At 47.4% G+C, this 26,643-nt stretch overlaps 1 protein-coding gene and 1 long non-coding RNA gene across 15 annotated transcripts in view; one reads left to right on the plus strand and one right to left on the minus strand.

Moving 5' to 3' along the window:
- Positions 1 to 4,813, plus strand: part of LOC146429280 (uncharacterized) — a 27,524-nt gene extending 22,711 nt beyond the window's left edge. The window contains exon 4 of the long non-coding RNA XR_014855770.1: positions 788 to 4,813. This is a non-coding gene — a long non-coding RNA (uncharacterized LOC146429280). The remainder of the gene's footprint in view (positions 1 to 787) is intronic.
- MSI2 (musashi RNA binding protein 2) overlaps positions 1,928 to 26,643 on the minus strand; it is a 201,549-nt gene continuing 176,833 nt past the window's right edge. For 3 of the 14 annotated variants that reach the window (XM_085078598.1, XM_085078592.1, XM_085078596.1), the window contains 3 exons: positions 10,098 to 10,252; positions 8,264 to 8,341; positions 1,928 to 6,129 (listed from right to left, as the gene is read on the minus strand). In XM_085078598.1, the coding sequence (XP_084934724.1) occupies positions 8,300 to 8,341; positions 10,098 to 10,252 (197 nt within the window). In that variant the 3' untranslated portion in view covers positions 1,928 to 6,129; positions 8,264 to 8,299. Of the gene's footprint in view, positions 6,130 to 8,263; positions 8,342 to 10,097; positions 10,307 to 23,423; positions 23,516 to 25,812; positions 25,840 to 26,643 lie in introns of those variants that run through there. The other 11 variants (XM_085078597.1, XM_085078588.1, XM_085078591.1 and 8 more) reach the window with 9 other exon arrangements.

Here is a 26,643-nt window from a genome sequence, read left to right on the forward strand (position 1 = left end):
CTAATAAACATGGGATTTACTGCGAGCCTCTGGGACAGCCAGGACAGCCACCCGTGGGACAGGACTGGGGCGTGCTGGAGTGCAGGATGGGGAACTGGGGCACAGGATGGGATGTGGCACAGGGATGCAGCAGCTCACCTGCCCCACTGGTGCCCAAAGACCCCCACGGGGGTGACACTGCACAACCCCAGTGGCCCCAGCAGCCTCCTGCAGCTCATCGTTACAGCTCGGCTGTAAATGTTTATGACAGGAGGGAGAGGAAGTAAATCACATTTATCTCCCTTGTTTTCTTTATCGGGGCACTAATTTGACAGGGAAGGGAAATTTTTGCTTATTTTACAACTCCGATTTCGGCTGCAATTTGATTTCAGTAGCTGGGAGGCGAACACAAAATCTTATTTTTATTCCAGAGCTGGTATAAAAATTTACATTTTGACACCGACCCCCGCTCCCATTCCAGTGCCGCTACAGCGGGCCCGCGGGCTCTGCACAAAACACATCACCCACATATAATACACTCATAATTCACTAATGTTTGCTGAATGACAGGGTTAAGTGGCTGCTATTCCCGGCCTCCCACCACACTAATGTACTCCAGACCCGTGCTCCTTTTCTTCTGGATTGCAGTCAAATCGTTTCCTGCAGCCCTCGCAGTGGAAGCTCCTTCCACCCCGAATAAACACGACTTCCGAAATTATTTTCATTTGTTTTTCTAATCTAATTTTCCCCTCGGTGCTCCACTAATCATCAATCCCATTAAGGGCTTGATGTGTTGACTGCTTTCCAGAGAGCTGTGCTGCATCCTGCTGAGCGCTGACCTTCACCAGCAGTGTCCAGCTGAGACCCCCAGCGCTGCCCCCCGGGACCCCCAGCTCGGCTGGACCCAGAGGGGACGGATGCCTCTGGAAGGGGAAGGTTTGTTGATGCTGCTGGGCTGGAGCATCCCCTCCATCCCTGCCCACTCCCACAGCCTGATCTCCCCAGGAGAGCAACCTGTGTCATCTGGGCTGGAATAATGTGAGTATTTAAACCTAAGGGAGGGTTGGGGAAAGCTGGCTCAGCTCCAGCCAAGTGCCACAGGGAAACAGCCTCTGGTGGAATATCTGAGCTGAGACAGGGTGTGAAGCCAGAGTGTCACTGCAATGAGGAAAATGCACAGCAAGGGTGTGGGAGACTGGGAATTTATCCAATGGGATTGGGAACACATGGCCACCCACAGCCCATCCTGGGAACAAGGGCAGGGATGGGAGCAAGAGGGGTGACAGGGCAATGGGTTTTGGGGTGATGGGGCTGATCTCACCCGTCAGGAATGAATTCCCACCCTCCTCCAATGAAAGGGACTCCATGGATCTGTTCAAAACAGTTTATTGTATTTTTTCGTCAGACAAACACATTGATTTCTGGACCACAGTAGAGGATGGAAACCTTTCACAAACTTATTTATTTGAAAATACAAATATAAAATTATACTTTCCACATCTGTGATGTGAGAGACCCCCATCCACATAGTATTTTACAACAGGGCTTCAGAAAGCCATACACAGAGACCTGAAAGATGCTTGATATATATAGATACATATATATATGTATATATATAAAAAAAAAGTCACTACCAAAGTTCTCATCAGTTCATACTAAAGTATAAAAGGAAGGGCTAGGCCTGCCACTGTGCCATAGTTTATTTAGGTACATTTATGACCACCTGAAATGCTCACTTGCATCCTAGTACTGATGGGAGTTCAGACCTCGTACGACAGAGAATGACGGGGGTTTGCTACCTACGACAGCCACAGGCAGACAGCCCAGCTGGGCTGCCCTGCTCTCCACACAACACAGTCGGACTGCTGGGGGGCCGACAACCGACCACGAGGATTTGCTTTCTCAAACTACTTTTTTTTATTTTTTATTATTATTATTAGTAGTAGTATTTTTTTTTTTTTTGGTAATTTTATTACAGTATTAAAGTATTGCTTTAGCTTACAGAATCTCCTCACGTAGTGTTCTCACGGCAGAGGGGTCGACTGGATTCTGTACGTAGGAAACTCTACAGTGTCTGTGTGCAGATCGGGATCTGCCAGTGTGTCTTCGATGCATCCTGTCTCTTCACCCTAACTAACCTCACTTCTCCCTCTCTCTGAACCATTTAGCTTTAAAAAAACAAACCAAACCATTAAAAAAAAGAATTCAGAAGATTCCACCCGAGAGACATCGCCATGGCATAAAAGACAGCTATGAGTTAGTGTTGGTTTTTTTGTTTTTTTGTAAACAGTTTCATATGCAATATCATACAGAACCATGGCTGGCCTTCAGTAAAAATGTAGTAAACTATATTGCTTTATTATTGATTATGTTGCATTGAGTGAATGGCAGAAACGAAACAGGAAGGGACGTGTGGCTGGAGTCACTAGCCCTCATTCACACTACGGATGAAAGCAGCATCCTAGGCTGCCCAGCAGGGAAGAAAAGAAATCCCAACACCTTTCAGGTCATTATCACCCACAATTACCCAATGGTTTAACTAAGCCTAGCAAGATGTGTGACATTCACCAGTAGACGCTGCTGTACAATGGAAAAAAAATCAACTTACAGCGAAGAGAGCCATGCTACCTTAAAGTCCAAGCTACAAATTCAACTCAAAATGAACATTTATGAAGAAGAAATAAAAACCCCAAAGGACAGATCAGGCTTCGCTTTAATCAAGCCGATCACAAAGGACTTGGATTATCTGAAGGGGGAGAGTCCCCGAGCTCTTGTGGCTCCTCAGAAATGTCCCTGGTGTTTGGGACACAGCCTGTCCCGCTCTGGGGTGGCCCTGCCAGTGCTCTGCATGCCCAGCGTGGTGGGAATCCCTCGTTTTGGTCACCCTGGGGTAGCAGCTCTGTGCGAGAGATTTGAGAAGCAAAGGGCACTGTCCCTCCGAGTGAGGGATGGCTGTCACCTCTCTGTCCCTGCAGCGTCCAAGGCCAGGCTGGACAGGGCTTGGAGCCACCTGGGACAGTGGGAGGTGTCCCTGCCATGGCAGGGTGGAACTGGATGGCCTTAGGGTCTCTTCCAACCCAAACCAGTCCATGATTCCACGATCCTTCGCTCGCTGCGCTTGAGTAAAACAAAGGTGGAGCTGAACCTTTGTGCTGAAAAATTTACAAAAAACCCCCAAACAAATGAAGAAAATGAAAAAAAAAAAATCCTTCAAAATGGATTTCTAGATGAGTGGGGGACTAACGTGAACCTTAGTCTAGGTAGCCACATCAAAACATCTTGGATTCCACGACATTTGTGCTATGGGCCACTGGGACTTCTCAAAAGGTATATAAACATCTAAAACATATTCACACAGATTAGCAATTTCTTCTGAGCATTCTTAAAAAAATATGTTTTTTTTTTTTCTCTTAGTAAAATCGTTTTAATATACCATGCCTCCCTCTTTTAAAAAATAAATTAAAAAAATCCAGTTTTGCATATCTAGCATTAGCATTTAAGGTAGTATGGCACATCCCCTTTCCAAAGTCAAGGGTGGGGATCTACAAATGCCTTAAGAGTTTGCCAGCATTTTTAACATTGTGAGACCTTTGGTTAGTTGAAACCGCATCAGATCAGCAAAAGAAAAAATAATAAACGAGAGAAAAAAAAAGCACAGAAAGAAAAAAAGAAGAGAAAAAAACAAAGAAAGGAAAACCTTCCCAAAATTATTAGCATTTTTTTTTCTTAAATAAGAGAAAGTTCTATCCTTACTGGTCCTAAATCTGAATAACTACATCTAAATTTTTAACCTTAATTACGATACACCTACCAATATGTACTAGAAGAGGAAGAGAGAAAGAGGGGGGAAAAATTCACTACACTACCATCAGGACAGCACTCTTACAAGATAAGCCATTTTATACACTATTAACATACAACAATGATCAACAAAGAATATTCTATGAGGTGACAGGGAATGGAGAGGAAAACCAACTGGTAGTACAGTACATCATCAACATTGACAAAATAGCAATAAAAAATTCCCTGACGGCACATTGAATCGCAGGGAATTTGGTTCGTCTTTTTTTTTTTTTTACCTTTTTATTTTTTAAAGAATTCGGTTTTATTTCATTTATTACTTGATCAAGTCTCAATATTTAAAAAGCGTCCAGCATTTTGCTTAAACCTGGTTGTTCTGAAATAAGAAAAAAACCTAAAATATTACATAAAAAGCATGATTTTTTTTTAAAAACAAGAAAAACAAGGTTTTCTCCTTTCGGTTAGCAGTATGGTGCCTTGTTTTGTTAAAGATGCCTTGCTCTACCTTGTCTATTGAATGTCTACGTTAGTCTACTTGTTAGTAAAATTTACAAAAATAGGAGTGCAGCAGCTCTTTTTAACAAATGTCGCATTCAGTGTCTTATACTGGCTGTACCTAAAGTACCAAATTTATAAACGTAACAATTTAAAAAAATATTAATAAAACTTGTCAATATTACGTTAAAAAAAGAAGAAATATATCCACACTACAGTATGTTCTTAATGCCACCTACCATGTTGTACTTCTAGTTTGCTGTTGCAGGCCTATTTACCAATATTAAAAAAATTAAATTAAAAAATATCCTTCATAAGTTTCCTCCCCCAACAGAGGACCATATATATAACAGCCAAATATTAAACATGTGCAAATAGGAAACTGTCAGTTTTTCCCCTACCAGTCACAGTGCAATGATGTTTTATACTTTATTTCTTTTAAATTCTGTTTACAACTACAATAAATTAAAATCTTCCGTTGCTTCTAGGGTGAAACTTGTAGCACTGAGGTATTCCCAAAAAAAAAAAAAAAAAGAAATCAAAACCAACCAAAGTTGCTTTCTAATTTGTTAATACAGAAAGTGATGGATAATAAAGGAAACCATGCAAGCTGGATGCTGCTCTGGGGTGCCCAGAGCAGCTGAAATGACTGGACAGCAAGTTGATCTAGTTTAAAACAATGACCAAAAAAAAAACCAACCAAAAAAAGAACCAAAATAAAGGTGTGCTTTGAACCGTAAATGCGTTAAGTAGGAAAAATCGTAGCTTCTTGATCAGTTTTGGGAAAAGCAGGCTTTTAAATTAAAATAAAAATACCACTAGACTGTTCCTTTGTAAGCTGTGCACGTCTGAGAGCGAAGCTGCTGGTAAGAACAGGGCGAGCTGGGAGGATCCCAGAGCATCACAACCCCGGCCAGCTCCGGCAGTCGCTCCGAAAGGCTACAACTTCCTTGTCTTTTTTCATCCATTTCCATAGAGAAACTGCCTTAGGCTGACTCCATCACAAAAATAGGTTTGTATTTCTCTTTCTTAATAGTTTCTATGTAGTTAATGGAATTGTATTTACAGCATTTTATTTTTTTTTCTTTTTTTTTTTCAGAATTCACGATTTCAAAAAACCTTTATATCACCTCTTTCAACAAAAAAAAGCACTTATATAGAAAAAGGACGCGCAAAAAGTTTGTCGCCCTCGCCTTATTGCCGAAAATAGAGAGAATTAGAGTAACCAAGACGCCACAAAGGAAAAGAAGGGCCAGAGAACCTGTTGCTCCCCCCTCCCCGTGCCCTGCCAGCCCCCCGTGCTGCACCCACCGCCGGCTCTGCTCCCCCTGCCACCGAGCCGGACCGGCGGCCGAGGCTCCTGTCACCATCTCAGCATCCTTTAAGCAACAACAACTACGTAAAACAGAAGGGAGGAGGAGGAGGGGAGGTGGGAAAGAAAAGCAAAAGAAACCCCTTAATATAACAGTTACACTATGGTTAGGCTCTCGCTACATACACAAAGAATTCCGACTACGTGGCTACGAGACTATGTCAAAAACGCTACGAAAAAATGTGGGTTTGGAGAGGTTTAAAAAGGGGAGGGGGGAACCCATCGAGAAAATAAAACGAACAAGAAATGGGTTTTATATACATACTTTTAAAAGCTGTTGTTTTTATAGTACAGCAGATTCATGAGATGATGAGAGAGATTTTAAACAACCCAAGTCCTTCGAGTGCCACCTCCAGTTTGCGTTGGCGGTGATGATGATGGTGATGATGATGATGATGTAGTGCTCAAAGTCTGATGAGATCACCCAACCGTGGGCCCCTTCAGAAACTTCGCCCCGTCTTGCCCGGACATCCAGAGAGACTCTGCGTGGGGAGAAGGTGGACACGGAGCAGGAGAAGGACAGTTAATTGAGGTATGATAGGATTTTTAACCAAACAAACCCTAAGTGTTTGCAAACACTTTGCAGCCACAGCCTGCTCTGATCCACAAGGGACCAGCTGGAATGCTGAGGTGTTCCCAGGACAGCCCCCGTGGGAGAGGGGATCTCATTATTCCCTGCTCTCATCTCCAGCTCCATCCCAGCTAAGCCTGGACTGGGGGCAGGCTGGGCTGGTTTAGGAACACTAAAATGTGACTTGATATATGGCCAGGACAAAAACTGCTCCTCAGGCATCTGTTACGGCAGGAATTTACATGGCTTGGGTAAAATGAGTTTTCTCTGAAGTACTTTGAAGGTGACAAGCTTTACCTGGGCACATTATTTATTCTGTAACAGAGCTTCAGCCTCCAATGCTCCGTCCCTGCCCGTGCTTAAAGCTGAGATATATTGGATAAAAGAAGTATAAATATTTTGGGCACTGCTTCTGCAGGCAGCCCTGCTGGGCTAGGATGCTCCCTGGTCACGGCTTTGGGCTGACCTCCAAAACCCATCCCCAAATAGCCATGCAAGTTCGGGGTGAGGTGCCACCAGTACCCTGCAGGGATGTGGGAACTGATCCTTGCCCCAAGAACCTGCAGCTCAGCCCAATCCTGCCCTGGGAATGCCAGGACAGCCAGCACACAATATTTGGCACAGCCCGGAGCAGCCGCTGCCGCAAGAATTTCCAACTTGCTGTTCCTTGAGGAATTAATAATAAGGCTCATTTCCTCCTCTCAAAATCTATTTTAATTAGTAATGAGCAACATTAAAAGCACTTTGTTTTGAAGTCGTTAATGGTTTGAGTCGCGGCGCTGGCCAGCAGCCGATGGAAGTGCGGAGTGATTAGAGCCCATCAATCTGGCAGGGCTGCCGTCACCGCGCGTTATTAGCCTGAGTTATGATGTTCTGCTGGGGCTCCAGCTGGCCTGGGTACCACCTCACCATTCCAAGGGCTGACGGCCCAGGAAACGTGAAGGATTCTGACAAATTGATCGGCGAACAGACACCGATACGTGCGAGTAATAGCTGGGATTAAGCAGGAGTACTTATGGCACTTTTTTTCTTTCCCATAAAAAACACTCCTTGGTGGAGCAAATCAATTGACAGAACAATTTCAGGTAATCTTGGGGGTGTGTGTGGAGATGGAGAGTAAATAGAAACCCCCTTTATCCACTAGTGTTTAGGTATAAATCTATTTTTATGTCGCTTAAAGCCTCCGAACATTTTCCACAGTTCCCAGCCCCCTGACTAACTTTAATTCTAATTCCACAGACTGATTTTTAAACGTAAATGATGTGATGTAGTGCAGGGAAAGAGGCAGGGAAATAAAATCTGTCGTATCCATTCTACCTGCCTGTCTGGGCTTGGAGCTCTGGAGGTAAACCCATGCCATTTAATTGGGATAACTTCTGTTTTTCATTGCATTTTCTAATCTATTCCATTCCGAGTGTTAAGAATATTTGTTTGCAAAGACGAATATGCCAAAGGCCAAATAATAATAAAAAATAAAAATTAAACATTTAATTAACTCGAGCTTAGTTCAAAGGGTAGGAAACTGGCAGCGATCCAGGGCTGCAGTGCTCAGGTAATGTCTTTAATTTAATTTGCTCAGGTTTAATTTTTTTTTAATCTTGATAATTGCTCTATGGTTACAAGTTACAATGTTATCTTTTAGCTGTAATATTTGGTACAGCACTTAATTAAGAATGATGGTTTCTCAGTAATAAAGCAGTGGGGCTCAGCTATTTTTAAACCAGTGCCTTGGGAGCAGATCTCTGATCCCAATGGGATTCTGGCTGCTGGCACTGGGGGTGATTCCCCACAGCTTTCTGGGTTTTCTGCCTCTTCAAATTATTGCACAAAGCATCATGAAGATGGAAAAGTGACTTTTGAGGGCTTAGCTTTGTATCTGCCTTCCAGTTTCCAACCCCTGAGGTTGATTTGAGTAACACAAATCACAGAAAGGAATGATTAAAGGCCAAGGAAAGACGAAATGAAGATAAAAAATTGTTCACTTAAAGTAAATATAGGGGAGATGGTAGTTCAGCACAAAGTACAAATGGGATATACTGTAATACCTCCAAGTGAGATGGCAACCAACCAAGTGTAACGTTTCAATGGTATCCATTTGTAAAAGCCGTTGCAATCAAAGGTCCCTAAAATTGTACAATTGTTAAGTTCATCAGTGCTCTATACATGGGAACAGCTGATTATTAATTTTGCCAAGAAATTATCAAAGGACTTGAAAGACTGTGTTGCCAGCATGAATAGGGATTTCCGAGAGCTGCTCTGGTCACCAGATGTGCTCAACCCTATGGTCACCTTTCCAAGACCATCATCTTTTCATTCCCCCAGGTGCAAAAATAAGCTTTGGGGTTTTCCCTTCTTTGTTTTTAAACCAGGGTTAGTAAATGGAGAGTGTTAAATCAATATATATGTAAAAAAAGCTATGGGATTCTTTGCAGTTATTGGGGGAATTAAGAGGCTGCCAATCTGCAAGTCAATTATAAAATGGTTCTTTGGGAAGTGTTAGTGCAGACAAATCTGGATAGCCAGGCTTGGACCTGGTGTTCTATTGCTTGAAAAATCAGGATATTGCTGAGGCCAAAGTGCCCAGGTTTTCAAGCACAAACAGGGTCCTTTTCTTTGGGTGAAAAATAAGGAAGTAAGAGGTGTTGTAAGTGGTGAGAGGTGGCAGTTTGAACTGATGTAGCTCCTCGCAGAGCAGTAATATTCCAAGTTTGGCGCTAGAATTGATCCACAGGGATTGTCAAGTCCATGGTGTGACCACGGAGGAGCAGGCCAGGGATGGGAATTGAGCACAGGGGCACAAGGAGAGGCAGCAGGCTTGTTTGACATTTTGGGTACCAGCTGCAATAAAAACAACAGTTCCAGGAACTTTGTCTGCACTACACTCCTGCTCCCCCCATCCAATTCCATCAGGGAGTGAAGTTCTCCTCTCAGTCTGAGGGACCTTCGGGGGAACCTCTGCACTTCCTCATCATCCAAGAGGAAAGAAACAGCTCCTGATTGTACTCCAACAGGGCAGGAGCCTCGGCTGCAGCCTGTGCTGGGGGTGCCAGCGGGGCGCAGGCCAGCCCCATTCATGCTCACACACAGGTGACACAGCCACGTGCAGCCTTGTTAAGCCAATCTGTGCCCTCATTAGTGCCATCGCAGACCCAACGCGGCGTTAGGAGGTGACCTGGTGACCCCACAGCCCAGCGCCAGCCACTCGCTCAACCTGCGGCTTCCAGGGACTGCCAGCCACGCCAGCACTGGCTGGGAGTGACCCCGAGGGTCAGCAAACAGGACAAGAGGAGCAGGACACGGCTGTCCCCTTGCTGTCCCCCCAGCCAGTGATTGAGGTAATTTTGTTTGTTCAGGTGGGAGCAGGGACTGCTGCCCTGTCTGACAAATGGTGCATCAGCCAGGAGGGGTAGCTGGGCTGATGTAAAGCCCTTTTGGATAAGCAGGGATTTAAATCCCATATTAATTAAATATTCCCCTTTGAGACGTGGCAGGTCTGGCTGCAGAAGGCTCCAGACAAGCCTTACACCAATGGAGCTTCAGGTTGGATATCAGGAAAAAATTTCTTCACCAGAAGGGTGATTAATCTTTGGAACGAGCCGCTCAGGGCAGCAGGGGAGTCACCATCCCTGGAAAGGTGGCAATTTGTGACAGGGCCTAGCTGACGAGGTCGTAACTGGTCAAAGGCTGGCCCTGGTGATCGTGGAGCTGTTTTCCAACCCCAATGACCCCACAACTCCTGACTCCATGACTCCAGAGTGGTGTGCTGGGCGTTGCTCACAGGTCACAGCAGCGAGAGGCCGCGCTGGCCATGGGGTCACCCCAGCCCAGCCCACCCCACGCTGTCCCCCCAGCACCCAGCCCGACCCCAGCGGTACTTACGGCGATGCCGTGGCCGAAGCCCGAGCCCGGCTGCGGGCTGGCAGCACTTATGTAGTTACCCACGCCGGAGTCCTGGCTGGCCGTGCCGTAGAGATCCGCGACGGGCCCGGGGCTGTTGGCGCCGGGGAAGCCGCCGGGCCGCGCTGGGTTGGAGCCTGCCGGGGAAGCGGGTGCGCCAAAATTCGGTTGAGCACTGTAGCTATTCAAGACTGGTGTGCAGAGAATAAAGCTGGGTATGAGGCCAGACGCCGGGCATGCACCGGTATTACAAAGCCAAACACCAGAATAAACAGCCTAGGCCCAATTCTAACACTTAACCAAGGCCATGCGAGAGGAGAGCAAGTACTGGAGAAGAGTCAGCCCGGACTACTACGAAGCTTAGAGCTCCAAAAATATATATATGGATATATATAAAAAAAAAAAAGAACGATCATTCAACACACTACTGCAACCAGAGACTGGAGGTGCTCATTTTCACCAAATTATCACAAAATATAATAGGTATTTTTCAACATCTGACTTGATGCTCATGCAGTAGTAACAAGTTCTCTAGGTCTGGGCACGCCGAGACAGCATTCACATCCCATGCAAACTACAAAGGAACTAGTTTGAGACTACACATTGTGGTAATATTGATATTAAAATGTTGACAGCAAATAACTTGAATGACATCTAGGAAAATAGGTTTTTGGATCCATTCGATACTTTTGGAAAAAACCCGCCCTTTTAGATCAATAAGCTGTAGAAATAGTTCAATAGCCGATTTTTTTTTTTTCTTTAAATGATATGGAATGGAACAGTTTGGATTTTTTTTCTTTTAAATATGACCAAGGAGAGTGTTGTTTTATTTAGTTTGTTTTCCTTTTGATTTGGAGAGCGAAGACCTACCTTCGTCTCCAAAACCATGCTTGGGACATCAACCAAAATTAAACAAATAAATAAAGATCAAAAGCAAAAAAGAATTCCAGAGGGTGGATGACAACTCACCTCCTAATGTGGAAGTAAAAGAAAATTTAATTTTTTTCCTCCCTTAATTTTTTTTTTTTTTGAGAAAGAAAAACAATGTAAATAAGAATGATACTAAAGAAGAAATTTAGATATTAAAGCATGTTAGATGATCAGGCTTCTGGCATTTCTCACGGCTGCTCTTGGATGTAGAATTTATGAGGAAGAAGTTTCGATGCGAAAGAAAAGTCAGCGGACTGGGAGGAGCTGGATGGAGATGGCTGTGGGAAGCTGGAGCTACACCTGGGTGGTACCTGCAAGGTCCCTGGGGAGCACAGGGAGCCTGGTGTGCCCAGAGCCACCAGTGCCTCCCCAGGACACGATGGCCAGTTGGACACGATGGCCAGTTGGACACGATGGCCAGCTGGACACTGCCTGCCCCAGACCCCCCCGAGACACAACCCTGTCACCTCCATCACCAGCCTTCCACGCTGCCCCAAGCCTGCTCCAGCCTTCTCCTCTGGCTGCAACTTCTCACACTCTTCATTGAACACTAGAATGGGTTATGAAGTCTGGTGGCCTGGAGTGACCCTTGCCAGCAGGTCAGAGCCGCATGGACTGACCGCAGGGTTCTGCTGGTGACCAGCCTGGAACCAGCCCTGTGCTCTCACCAGGGCTCTGGCAGCACCAAAGTGCTGTGGTGGGAGCAGTCTGGACCTCTCCTCCCTATCATCCCCTGCCCAAAGGATCCCAGCTCTCAAAAGAATGAATGAACTGGTCAAGCAAAGTGCTCCTGGCAGCTGGTGGCTCTGTGGTGCCAGGGAAGTCAATTTTTGACAATAAATGATTCACCACAGCTCTGAAGCAGTAGCAGGGGAGGATAAGTAGGACATCTAAGCTAGCAAGTTAAAAGAAATAAGGCATGAGAGAGTAAACAGATTTTGGACTTCGCTGGCAAACAAAGAGCCTTTTTTTATTATTAAAGATTAAATGTCAAGATAACATTTGGCCTTCTCACTCGTGAAGAAAAATATCCAGCTGAGATGTTCCAAAGCCCTTTATTACTAGAAGCCAGCACTTTTCCCCCCTTTTCTTCCCTTTGGTTCAATAAAATGGATGTGAATTTTCCTGCCAAGTCACACAGAAAACCCAGTTGGCTGCTCTGAGCGACAGTGGCAGCAGGACAGGGCACGGCCAGGGGCATCCTGTCAGTAAAATACTCCTGCAAACCCCACAGCAGAGCCAGAAACCTCGGGAACAACAAACTGAGGAGCCAGAGAGACACTCTGTCCCCCTACACCCCACATCCCAACCAGGCCACTCTCATTTGCATCTTGTAAGACTGGAAGTAAGGCTTTCACACCTGCAGAAGAGCTGGCAATGGGTTACTCAGGTAGGGAATGAAAAAATAATTTTTCATCTACTGACCAAAGGTTCAATACTCCACACTGCTCACAGGAGGGAAAACGGGCATGCTAAGGGCTGCTCCACTGCCTGGGAAGTGCTGTGGGGAGGCTGGGATGCCCTGGCACCTCTCCATGTGGTGTCTGAAAACCTCCACAGAATGAGCTGGAAGCTTTTCCAGAGCCAACGCTTTGCTCCAGACCCAATAAATGTCCCATAATTAGCAGGAGACTCAGCAGCCTCAGAAAGCAGTATTTGAATGATTTGCTCAGCCATGGTTAGTAGCTAAGTATTTGTCTTTTTCCAGGAGCTCAGGTGAGCTCACCTGGAGCCAGAAGCACCTTTACCATCACAACAGCAAAGGGACCCTGAACAACTTCCCCAACACGCAAATCCTGATGTGTTCTGGCAACAACTACCTGGAAACAAGTTTGTTTTACAAAAACCAGGAATACCTGTAGATTTAAAGGAAGAAGGAAAAATGCCTGCAATCCTCTAGACTACTACATCAGTAAGAAAAATTAGTACTTTTTGAAAACGTGTTGTTATGACAGAACTCCTGATGTTGGAGGTGGCAGAAATTGTCCAAGCTGCTGTGAACTGTGGGAATTGCAGAGCACTGACATTAATTCCTTGCAGGCTGGAATGAACTGGAGACTTTCCCCCAGCCACCAATGCCCCATGGCAAGAATAGGATCAGGATTCAGGGCACATATCTGGAAGCTGCTGCTGAAAAACTGTCAGAGACTCCCACGGAGGGGAGGGAAGCATTGATTGTGTCCTGATGCCAGACCAGGAGCAAAGCCTGACCCACTGCCTGCTCCCAGCAGAGGCACTGCCTGAGCTGACCACGAATCCCCTAACTCTAGATCCACCAGACTGATTCAGCACTGCCTAGGGGTTGGCAGGACCTTCCTCTCTCTTTCCAGCACTCAGGAAGTCCTAGTAGCAAAGGACCCATTTCAGGTCCCATTTCCCAACCAATTGTCCAGGAAACCATCCTGCACCAGGTGACTTCACAGCTGAGACTGTGCCTAGGTGCCTCCAGCTCAAAGGCTTCCTCTGTGCAAAATCTGCAATCCCAAGCGTCCCCGGGAAGCCCTGTGATAGATCAAGGTCAGGAGAGATGTGGAAAAAATTAGACGTGCCTGTAAGTCACAGCCAACCACCTTTTATCTTCAGCCCCAGTGATCCTCCATCCTCTGGTCTACAGAATCTCCATCCTGTGCTGATGGAGATCAAGGGACAGCAGTCAGGAGCTCTGGCAGTGGTGGGAACAGGGCAGGTTAATGCTTTGCTTGCTTCACTTTGAATTTGCTGTGGTTTTTCTTATGGAAAAGACTCTGAGCCTGTGAATTTTGATCAGCAGGTGAAGGTTTGCCTGCAGGCCAGAGGGACAGGCTTTGGGGAGCCTCAGGCTTACTCTGCCCAGCGTCACAGTGGCTTGGGGAGCACTGAAAAGCAGTGAGGGAAAGCGAGATGGGACACAGGATGCTATAAAAAATGTGGGTTCATAAAGCAGCCCCAGAACAAGGTCTTTTTATTCCAAATGTTGGCGCTGGTGGAGTTGGGAGCTGCTGTGCAGGGCTGGCACAGCAAGAGCTGGACCTCTTCAGGCAGCAAGGCTGCTTCATTACCAACCCATCCTTGAGCAGAGTGCCTTTATCCCCATTTAACATGCGTGTGAGATGCTTCTCCACGTTCAGCCAAGTGATTTGTGTCAAGGAGCCAAGAGCTGGAACCAGAACCAGCCTGGCAGCCCAGGCTGAGGCAGGGGCAGGAGGCTCTGGGCTGAGAGCAGGGATGTGCATCCAGAGCCTCTTCCTGCAAACTGCCATGCTCACACAGACCCTGCTAGCACGTTAATCCGTGTTCAACAAGAAAGGTCATCGCTCAAAGATAAACTCTCCCTCGATGAACTCCTGAGAAATTTCTGCGTCAGGATTCCTGCTGACATTTGCCTTACGAGCAGCGTTACACTAACGAGGAGCTGAACACTGGAGAGTGGCTGGGCAAAGCACAACAAGCTAGATGCTGGAATCCCACCCAGATAAACTCAATTCAGCCATGAATGATGAAGGGAGAGAGGGAGGGAAAAGGAGAAGAAACATGAGGATTTTGACATTACTGTCCTACAAGGAGAACTCACACAGGACTGGGCTGACAGTCCTCAGGGACTAGTAAATGAGACCTGATGACAAAAAAACCACTTAGGCACCACTAAAATATATTGTATTTGAAAGGAAACAAACCAGGGGCAATATGGACAGAGGACTAAGACAGACACTGCATGGGGATCATTGTTCCCTGCCCACAGCCCACATGGAGCCTTGGTGACACCTTTCCCTCTCCTACAGCATCAAAACCCAAAGACTTAAACACCACTGTGGGGGACTCATAACAAATATGAATATTTCAAAAGTTAAAAAAAAACAAACAGGTGAGGAACAGTGCAGAATGTGATTGGAGAGATGTGTGTCTGCCTTCCTTGCCACTGTGCACTGGAGAGGAAATCCTCATGTGGGAAAGAAACCACCACGACTCACTGGATTTCCTCTTTGAGCAGAGGCAGGATATTCCTTGTCCCTGGGCAGCCATGCATGCGGGTGAGCAGCTCTGCAGGGACAGGGGAGCTTGGCAGTGCAGGGTTAAAGTCAGACTCACTGATTTTACAGGTCTTTTCCAACATCAATGATTGCATGATTCTATGATTCTTACCAGAAATTCATTTTTCATCTCCTGTCAAGCATATCCTACAACCAAAACTGGTCATCTCCAGCCCTTCTCTCCTCCAAGACCCTCCTTGCTCCTGCCTTGTCCCACTGCCCTCAGGGTGGATTCCTGTACAAACAGGTTTCTTCACCACTTGTTGATCCAGTGCTCTAATTTCTGGATGACTCTCTCATCTGCCATAAACAGCCACGCACAATTTGGCAGGCATTTCTACCATCAATGTTTATGATAATAACTAAACGTGCTTGAAAGCAGCAGGAAATTTTCAATATAACTATCATTAAGACAAAATGCTTTAAATCAAAGCCATTACCCACCACCAAGACTCAAAGCTCACAAGATTAGTCTGTTTTTCTATCTTTATGAAAAATTCATAGAACATGCTGCAAACATCATCTTCCAGCTTGAAGGAGTAAATGATATAATAACATTAAATGCTGCTGACAGGAAAGGGAGAAGGCAGGGCACTGGGCAGGGCACTGAGCAGCCCAGCTGGGACAGGGCACTGCCCCACAGCCTGGTGGCACTGAATTTCAAAGCCAGGTTGGAGCAACCTGGTCTAGTGGAAGGTGTCCCTGCCCATGACATGGGGTTGGACTAGATGGTCTTCAAGGTCCCTTCCAACCCAACCCATTCTAGGATTCTGTGGATCTATGAATTTGAGTCACTTGGGTCCATTTACTGCTGGATTTTAGGAGAAGACTGTCACAGAAGGAATATCACCTGCTCCCAAGCACTGCAGCCTGCTGTGCTGCCTCTGCAACCACCCAAGCACAACTGCCGCAGAGGACACAGAGCAGAGCCACAGTGAGTGCTGTGGGGACAATCACACCTTCCTTGGGGACCCTGAGTGTCCCCGAGCGTGGCACTAATGGCCACACTGTCGCATGCATGACTAACAGACCAGCACTCACGGCGTGACGCTGGTACTTTAAATAACCAGCACAACTTCAGCCCTGCATGCAAATCTTACATCATTAGTGCTTAGAGCCTTATAAATATAATTAGCAGCACTGCACCCATGTTACAGATCGCTTGGCCAGAGCTAATTCTTTGTGCAGTCAGGGCTGAAGTTAATGGGAGTTTGTACCTTGCTTTTCAGAGCTGCTAACAACCAGAATGTCATTTACCCAGGACTGGATGTACAAATTAATGCCAGTCTGAAATAAGACATCGGTGCTCCTGGCTCTCAGTGGTCTATTCAGGCTGCAAGAGTGCACTGCCACAGCACTGAGAAATAAAAGCTCATATTCAGACTTTTTTTTTCTATACCAATCACCTCACAGAGCTCCAAACCTCTTCGTTTGTGGTCAGGTTGAGCCACTGGAAGCATTGCTTCCCTGTGTCTGAGCTTTTACAGAGCATTGTTTCTGTCGGAGGCAGCATGTGGCACACCTCGAACTCGGATCAATGCTCCAGCTCACAAACGTCTCAGAAATAATGAGCTGGAAACACACAGATATTCTGGAGAATAACAAGGTACAAAACAGCTCCCAACTCGCTGAAAGAAGAAGTGGGAGACAAACCAGAAAAACAAATAATGCTGGCGTCACGATGAGAGGTGCCATGTTGTACATCTCTCACGGGGACCTGCATCCCTCTGCTCCTGCTCTTCCCAAGAACACTTGAAAAGCAAACTCTCATCTCTAAGAACCCTGTGGCAGACACGGCTCCTCTGCAAGTGTGAAGAGTTACAGATGACAGCTGGCTCAGTCCTGACTCTGGAAAATCAAACGCGAGTGCTGCGCCTTCCCTGTCACCCCGACGTGCTCCATAATGGGGAGCAGCCAGGTTGCCCCAGGTTATCCCTTCCCTGCAGCTACACTGGCCCTGCAGGGAAAAAGGAAAATAAAACAACTGTCGGGCTCATCAGCAAAATAAGTGGTGATGAGGCTGAGACACACCGAGATCTGCCCTAACAAGGTACTATTTGTACGTTATTTTCTAGCTGCAGTCACACTTTCAAAGGTTGCTCTGCCTCTGCAGCCCCTTCGGAAACGGCTTCACACATCAAAATATCGCAGGGTAATGACAGCAAGCAGTGGGTGGTGAGCTGGCTGTGCTTGGCAATTACTGCTGCAAGTGAGTGGGAACCAGAAGGGAGGGCTGAGTGCTGCCCACCCTCCTCGAGCTGGGCACAAAGGGGTGAGAAGGCACCTGGGATCTTGTGGCAACTGCTCCTGCTGCAGCCTCAACATCCTCCTGCCACGCTGCTCCTCCAGCCAACTGCTCAACTGCCTGAGATCAGTCAGGAGCAAGAGCTGGGCAGCTTCCACAAGCTTGGGCAAGATAAAAATTCACCTGGTGCAGGTTTTGCAAACCCTCTTCGTGCACGTGAGCCCCTGCTTCTCCTAAGTACTGCACTTAACACATCCAGGGCATCTGCCACATCTGGAAGCTGCTGATGTGCACCAATTTGTGGGAGAAAAGACACAAAATTCAGCGCATTCAAGCCCAGCTGTTCTAATTCCTCCAGTTATGCAGCAGGACAAATAACTACACTTTGCAGCTCAGCTGAGATTTTTTTGCCAACGATCAATATTTATTGCCTAATCCCATTTTCCATACCGTGTGTTAGTGGTGTCACTTGCACCGGGCTGGGTGTGACACGGAGGCCACACAAAGCTTCGTTTGTAGGAGCTGCAGTCAGGGAGCCAGCTCTTGTCACAGCCTTACAAAAGGATTTCCTCTCGAGCGGCTCATCTTTAATCATTATAAAAGCACAGAAGTTTAATCCATTTTTGATGTAAGCGCTAATAGCTTTGTGTCCTTGAAGTTCAAAGTGGTCTTCGTGCATGTCGCTAATTAGCCGAGCAAGCAGCCATTCAGCTTCCTCTCATGTTTCTAATTAGATCCTTAACAACAAACAAATGTCGACCTTACAAAGGCTCTGCTACGATTCCCTCCATTAGTTAAACAGTTTGGGAGGGATGTGGTTCTGTGCATCCACAGCCCCCCTAGCAGGGGATTCAGAGCTCTGGGCTGGGGTATTGGCCCACTGGAGAGGTTCTGCCTTCCTGACGGTGTTTTCCAGGGGTGCTGAGCACCCAGGGATGATGCAGGGAGCAGGTGACACTCCTCAGCCCCTGCCCTGGTCCCAGCTCTGCACTGCTCTGCTGTCCCTCCCCACAGGCACAGGATATTCACCAGCTGTGTTGGAACTCACAAACAAACCAAAGGGGCAGATAAACACTGTCCTGCTAAGTCATCTTCCTAACTGGTTTATACCAATTTAACTGGTTTTACAGTTAATTTAAAATCTGATGTGCTTAATGTTTACATACTTCACAGAATCACAGAATGGTTTGGGTTGGATGGACCTTAAAGCCCATCCAGTGCCAATGCTGCCATGGGCAGGGACACCTTCCACTGTCCCAGGTTACTCCAAGCCCTGTCCAACCTGGCCTTTGACACTTCCAGGGATCCATGGACAGCCACAGCTTCTCTGGACACCTGTGCCAGGGCCTCCCCACCCTCACAGGGAACAATTCCTTCCCAATACCCAGGCTAAATCTACTCTCCTCCTTTTACTTCTCATCAAACACTTGGGACTGTTCCTTACACTCTTTTCTGTTGCTCCACATTTGAAACGTGCAGTGCTGGAGTCATTTCAGCAGCACCACGCGTGTCCTTGCCTGTGCTCAGGATTTTGGGCAAGTTTCTTGCTCCAGCCCGGGCATTGATCCAAGGGGGATGAATGAAGAGCTGTCTGCATCAGGAACTGCTGCTGCTGGGTTCCTCTCAGAGCCCTCAGCAGGCTAGGGGCACTCGCTGTGTCGCAGGCGCCGACCCCAGCGCTGTTCCTGCTGCCTGCGCCTGCACATTGAGCTTTAACACTTATTACCACCCATCCAACTGGCAAATAAGAGCTAAAGCTCAGATGCTGGGATATCACAGACCCCTCTGTAACCATTTTGCCATTTAAAACGAAGCAAGAGCTGAGCCAGGTGACGCCGGCGCCTTCACCTCGCGCCCAGGAGCCCGAAAGCTGCTGTTAATTTTACCGTGGGCAACCACATCTGCATTAATTGTTTACCACAGCCCGGACAGGTCTTTTATTAATATTAATGAGTAAGAGGGAACAAAAGGCCCCTTTATTTTTAGCCTACTCTAATTGCGTAGTAATTACTCATCTACAAAACAAATGAGCCGAACTCCATTGCCATAGCAACAGCAACTCCGGCCTCCCACTGTACCACATTAACTGGCTATCACTCCTGTAATTTGAAATTGAAGCCTTTTGTACAATAACAGACAATACAGGAGGAAAATTAAACCAAAACCGGGTCTTTGTTTTGCTGCATAATTTAAGTCATAGTGGCAGGAGAGCCTTGCCTGGGGGGCACCTTCCTGCCTCCAATGAACCCCACGGGCTGGGGGGATGCTCGGGAGCACAGGGGGCTTATCCAGGTAACAGAAGAGGAATCCAGGCTGAAAACCTCAGTATTGTGCAACCATCCCCTCCTGGGGGAGGGTCTGCAGCAGGCAGCACCAAGCTGCTGCCCAGCACAGGGTGCCTGGGGGAGAGCTGGTGGCAGCAGCCACACTGTCTGCAGCTAACACCCCAACCCCTTGTCAGGGCACAGAGTTCTGGGCTCCTTCATCTATCAGGAAATACTCACTAAGGCCCCAGCTGTGTATGTATATTATTTTTAAACAGCTCAGGTTTATATACCTGCAGACCCATTCTGCATTCTCTGACAACTCCTAACCCACCACGCTTCTTGAGCTCACACGGAGCCAGATGCACACTAACATCTGCTGCAAGGAAAAACTACTCTCCTCCTTTTGCAGTTTTCTATTTCAGAAAGGAGAGAGGGAGAGAAAACATCACTGTAATTATGTATTTACTTTTAAAGCATTTGGGGAGAGAATCAGCATGAAAATACTGACAGTAGTGTGTCAGTCCATTGTGCTGCCTCACAGTTAGCAGTTGTTCTGCTAATGGGCAACAGCCTGAAACTGCTGCTGGAGAGGCAAGTTACCCTCAGCTCTGGCAGTATTTTACCTGTTTGGGGATTAAAATGCATGAGACACCATCCTGTGCTCGAAGATCTCATGCACTGGAGAGCAAGTGCTGAAACCCCACTTCAAACTCTGCAACAACTCATCTGCATCTTGCGGGGAGCAAAGTCTAATTACAACAGCTGACAGCTCTGTCCCCTGGGTTCTGCTGGGAGAAAGGGAATAAAACATGGATAACTGGCTGTGGCAGAGCTTTGCAGGGTACCCAAGTTGTTCCAACTGCCTGCCATGGACACCTCCCACTATCCCAGGTTGCTCCAAGCCCCATCCAACCTGGCCTTGGACACTTCCAGGGATGCAGGGGCAGCCACAGCTTCTCTAGGCAACCTGTGCCAGGGCCTCCCCACCCTCACAGAGAAGAATTTCTTCCCAAATAAAACAGCTCTGGATAAGCATTCTCAGGAGCATTTTCCCGTGGAAAATAATTCTCCTGATGAAAAAGACTATTAAAAGTTATCCACTAAATTCGCTACAGATTAACTTCAACTGCACTTCAGAGGTGGTCACTAATTGCACTGGAGATGATTTATCAAGTGCACAAGATTTTCTATTACAAAATTATTGATTAAAGCTGATGTATTTTAACCTCAATAGACTTCAGCCCAGTGCCCTGTCAAACACTGGCCACTGAGGCCAAGGTTGAGCAGCAGCAGCAGCACCAAATTGTTTCAGATCTACTGAATTTTCTCCCCAGCACTGCAGGAAGAAGCTCAGTCCCTCATGGATCAAAACAGATCCAGAAGTGACATCCTACAGTAAAACAAGACACAGGGTTTCTGCCTGGAGCCTGTGCTCTGAAAAGGACCTGTGGGATTCTCACCCTGGAGCAGCACAGCACTTCTGAACCAAACAGAAAAGACTCCCCTTGCATTATTTTTTTTAATTTGGGGTACTAGACAGATAAGTAGGGCTCGCAGTACTGTCAGTAACAAGGCCAAAACCACCCATGGGAATGCAGAGTGGCTCCTCCAGAGTGCATTCACCACCCGGGGCTGCTCCATGCCGGGCCTGGCTGACTGAATCCCTGTTTAAACCAGGATGTTTGTCCTTGCTCCCACCCTCCCTGAAGCCCCCGCGGTGTGGGGTCCCTGCCTGGCCACCCGCCGTGCTCCCCAGCACACGCTGCCTCTGCCAGGGAGATAAGCAAAGGATAAAATCCAATGCAGCCATTAATTTCCCAATGCATCACCCGCCAGGCTCTGTCACATAATTACTGACGGTGCCAGTGGAGTGAGAAATTCCAGCCCTTGCTGCTCCCAAGTGGTCCACTTGTTAGGTTCTGGCTTTTGAGATTACATAGCTCGGATTAAACTTTATGTACTTTTATAGAGGAGAATAAAAAAGAGAGAGCAATTCCACCAGAGCTGCCATGCCACAAGGGAGTCCTCCCAGCGGGCTGTAGAAATTTCAAATTGGTTCATGGCTGGATCTTTGAAATGCTCCTCCTGACATCTTTCTGAGCCCATCGTGGCTCCTCTCCCCCCACACACACAGACCAACCACTGTCCCCCTTTTTATGGCCACAATTTGCTAAACTGTGAGTAGATGAGATTTTGGAGCACCTTCCTTAAGTGTCAAACAAGCCTTCCTGACCCCATGCAATTTGTTGCTCTGCTGCCTTTCAGACACACTCCTCACTTCATCATGTGCTGGGTGCATTAAACAGCAGGTCCCCCTGTTTCCCTGGAAGATTGAGATCCGAAGGGGACATTATCCCTGCCTCAACACACCAATGTTCAGCTCCCTGGCAGTACCAGGGGCAGCTCAGCTCGCCTTGCTCTGTGTCAGCCCCAGCCCTTGTTTGCTTGATTTACTCCATGTTCTATTAGAGGTGAGGAGCAAACACAAATCCTTAATTACACTGGAAAGCCCATTCTGGATATTTTATTTCCTCTGGAAGCCTTGCTGCCATAAGTGCATTAATGAGCACATGGCTCTGCCCAGCACAGCAGGAAGATGTTCTCACCCAGCATTTTTGGTTTTGGGGATGGCTGGGGTGTAGGGCAGGGGTGACCACACCACACAGGAGCTTTTCTGCTCCCATCAGGATGTTTTCTGACAAGCAGCAAACTAAACAAATAAACCAAAGCCTAATTCAGGATCTCAATTACCATCTGTTGGATTTACTGACTGCAGCGCCGTCTCTGCAGTTTCCAAGTTTAGCACAGAAACCCAGGCAGGAGAAGCAAAGCCACTGCTGGCTCATGGCAGAGAGGATGAACTCGCCTCGAACTCCTCGTGCTGATATTTATGAAATGCTAAATCTTCATTTAAAAATGTTCCCTTAAGCTGGGTGACATGACAATGAGTACGACCCATCACTAGCTCAGAGTGTCTGTTGCATAATAAGATTTAAGGTTTATGACCTACAAACAATCGCTTGGTGGCTCAGGACAGGCTGCAGGGAGCCGCCTCACACACAGAGAATTATTTGGATTCCCAAATGGAGTGATTTGCGTGTGGCACATCTGGTCTACGACTGCCAACGAATGAGTCTATGGGCTAATAATGACGAGTAACAGGCTGATGGAGAAACCATGATTGTAAAATGATTTGAAAAATACCTCAAGTTCTTTTGGATACAAAATAAAAATAAGAGAATACGGTTATAGTCGGTGTTTCAATTCCTGGGGGGGTTAATTTGAAAAAAAATAACGTCATTTTTACTATCAGCGTAACAGCATGTGCGGGTTCTCGTACGGAGGGTCTAGGTTGCCTACAGCCGGCTTCAATTTAAACTTCCAGATAATGGGATTTAACAAATAGGGGTCTATGGATCCAAGCTGTTAGCAGCTCTCTGCTGTTATCCCTACGCTTTCAATCAGACCAAGGCTCTGCTTTTATCTGCCACGCTCGTTCGCGTTGGTGGTGCCTGTAATATCAACTCGACAATGCATGTTCTACAACTACATCTACTGCTACCAGTACGACTACTACAGTGCATGCATTTAGTTCAGTCCCACAGATACATACACTCTAAGAACAGGCAAGGGGAGATGTGAAATGTTTTACGGGACGACAGGTGTTTTGTTTTTTAAGTAAGGGAAATTAATAAAAAACATCAAAAGAAAGAAAGTGTACAAAAAAATAGAGACATTTCTCAAGAGTTGATATGAGTCGTTTCTTGAACCGTTTCGTCCGAACAAGCAAAAAACATGCAACCAGCTGCTACTAACAAGAAGCTGGACACTGAGAGAGGATTAATAGGTGTGGACAAACCTTCCCGCTGAGAGCGCTCAGAAGAGTGTTTGAGAGGAGGTGTGCACGTCCGAGTGTAAGAGAGGCCGGAAAGTTTGCCTCAGAGACACCCTCTCTCACAGCAGCCCCAACCAAGCAAGAGAGAAAACAACAAAACATAACTGCTCACACTCACCATCAAGGTCAGTAGCTCACGTTACGAGATTTGTTATAGCTGGCAAGTATAAAGTCCAGTAAGGGGTTGTTGGGGCGCAGGGCTCAAAGGCAGCACTGGCAAGCCAGGACTGGGGCCCAAAATCCAGATGTGCCAGGGGTTGGGGTGGGGGAGCAGCCCCTGGCGCCGTGGCACTGTGCTGTCCCACTGCTCTGAGTGCTGCTGGCCAGCAAAGGCTGCCCGAGGGAGCTGGGACAGGGCTGCATTACGGGGGCCTTACGGGTTTTGTCTCCAGTCCTCAGAGAGGAATAGTTGGTAGCAACAGGTTGGGAACTGGAAAAATCTCAGGCTTGTCAATGAACCAAAGAGGAAGGAACGAAAACCCTCTCCTGACAAATTTTCCTCATCTCGCTCTCCTGCCAGATGAACCCCTCCCATGTCAAATGCAAGAGAAAAATGTGCCCCCACCCCATGACTGTATTTTAAAAAAAGCATTTACACGACAAAAATGTTTTACACGTAAAATATGTCAGGTGGATTCAAAAGAAACGTGACACTGATAGTGAAGTTGTCTAGGAGGAGTTTGCAGCATTCAGACTTTTAACTTTGCTCGTTTTCCGTGGCTCAGGTCCCAATTCATTAAAAAAATACGAGAATGGGTGAGGTTGTCAAAACCAGTGGAGGGATTCAGCAGCACAGTCCCACCCGGAGCGAATGGATGTGGCCAGACCTGTGTCTGCTGGAAGGACCTCAGCTGTCACCTCATCACTGGGACATCGAGTGGGGATGTGATTTATGGCGAGCAGCACCGCCGCGCTCACCCTGCCAGCACGCGAGCAGCGACGCGGGACGTGAATTTATGGTGGCACTGAGCATGAGGACAGGGACATGTCCCTTCCTGCCGGTTGTAGGACAGAGCTGCTGTGACACAGAAGAACCTGTTTATCTAGCAAGGTCAGCTGGTGACATGCTGCCATAGAAAAGGAAGGGGCGAGGGCAGGCAGGAGGCCCCAAGCAGGCACCTGACCCGAGGGGGCTCCTTCTGCTGACTCAGCAAACGTGCAGGTGTCCCAAGAGGAGGAATGTCACCCCAGGGACAAACCAAGGTGGTCAGAGCCCAGGGGCTTGGAGTGAGAGGGCTGCAGCTTCCTGGGGAGACCAAGACATGCAGCTGAAGGTGGATGCTCTCTGCGGGTGCTCAGTCTCCATGCTGGCACTGATGCCAGGAAGGTGGGGAAGAGCTGGCAGGACAGGGCTGGAGAACAGAGAAGGTCAATTTTGGGTGAGCTGTGGGGCTGCTGAAGAGGCAGCAGGGATGGGGACATTGATGACATACATGGATTGCCATCAATGCTCTCCAGGAACCTCCTGGATTGATTGCTCTGTGCTGGGGCAGAGCTCTCCCCAGTGAGCCGGGGGTGGTGGGATGTGCCTGCCCAGGTGTTTCCCAGCTCTTTCCCATTTCCTGGCACAAAGGGGCCAGTTTAGGGCCAGCTGTGCTGTGCTGTGCTCTGGACCAGGCACACGTGAAGGAGGGCTGTGCGAATTTGTGAAGGAAAAACAAAAGCCCAACTGGAAAGGCAAGAAGGGAAAAACCCCAGCCGTTTTTCTTGTAATGAATCGGGCCGTACACTGCAGCGCAACATCGATCGACTCCACTGCTCCTGGATACAATTCACTACCATTGCTGATGGAGTGGCAAACCCAGGATGTCCCTTCCAAAACCAGCTTTGGATGGAGATGACTCTACGGAAACCCTCGCGCTCCCAGAGCACAGCTTGGTGCGGATGTGAGCGGGATGGGGACAAACCCATCTTCCTCCTTGAGACCTCGGGGCTGGGGTGGGACGGGGGCTCTTTTGGGTTTTTCTTTCAGTTTTGGGGTTTTGCCAGTTTGGTGCACGCAGGCAATTTTGAGGCTTGAAAAGACATTTCCAAACACCATACTGCTCTTTAAACTTGCCAGAAAGGGTGTTGTTAATTTAGGGTTAGATTTAGTTTCGTATTGCAAGTTCAAATCAAAAACAAAACAAAAAAAAAAAAACCAACCGAAAAAACAAATCAGAAAACCCAACAAAAGAGAAACCAAAAAACACTCAAATTAAAGACAAATGATTTTCAGGCACAGAATTGATCAATGCTCAGTTCAGTTGTAATGGGCACCAAAAGCACTCCGATTAAAAAAAATAATAACAATAATCAGGGAAGCAACGTTAATCCAGCCAAACCCTCTGTGCCTTGCTAAGGGGCAACTCACCAGGTCTGTTTGCACGTAAAACAAAACCTGAAGGGCAAAACATGAGGAAGAGGCAGAAACAATGAGGTCTGTTTTCCCAGAAGCATATGCAAAAGCAATCTTGGGTTTTGTTTGGGTTTGTTTTTTGTCTCTTTGGGTTTGCTTTCCCCCCTCCGTGCCGGGGCAGTAGGAGAAGCCGGGAGCTGGGGGATCCCCACAACCAGGCTGGCAAGTCACCCCTTAGGCTCTCTACATGCCACAGGATGGAACTGGAACAGAGAGTCCTTTGTAGCCTGCAAGCAGTGCCAGTTTGCATGGAACGGAGTTCTCCTGGTGTCTTTCTTTGGCCTCCATGGCATCAGGCTCTCACTCGAGACACACCTGGCCCTGCGCCCACCTCCTGCTCCCTCACGCAGTGGGGCTTTTCGGGAAGAGCCTCGGTAAGCCAGCGGCACTGCCAGAAAAGCCACCGAGAGCCCCCAGCTCGGCCATGAGGGAGCTGGAAGGTGCTGCCAGCCCCGTGTCCTCCGGGGACACGCTGGGACAGAGGACACGGGGCTGGCAGCAGCTCTGTCCCGGCAGTGGCTCCATCCCAGCCTGCTCTGGGAGCAGCTGCCGAGCCCATGGCTCGCTGAGGGCTGCTCTGAACTCTGCCACCTGAGCAAAGTGCTGATTCACGTGTTTAGCAGAATTTAAACCTAAGGCAGTAACGGCAACTGGCAATGATTTATTTATTTCCCTTAAGGGGAAAAAAAAAAAAAAAAGAAGTAAAAAGTTTCCAGAAGGACAGAAGAAAAGCTTTGTCGTTCCTCATGGAAGCAGCGGGGTTGGAGCAGGCAGGGATGGTGAAAT

Source organism: Lichenostomus cassidix, chromosome 19 (assembly GCF_008360975.1).
Source record: "Lichenostomus cassidix isolate B80296 chromosome 19, HeHo_3.0, whole genome shotgun sequence".
In the NCBI taxonomy this organism is placed as follows: domain Eukaryota; kingdom Metazoa; phylum Chordata; class Aves; order Passeriformes; family Meliphagidae; genus Lichenostomus; species Lichenostomus cassidix.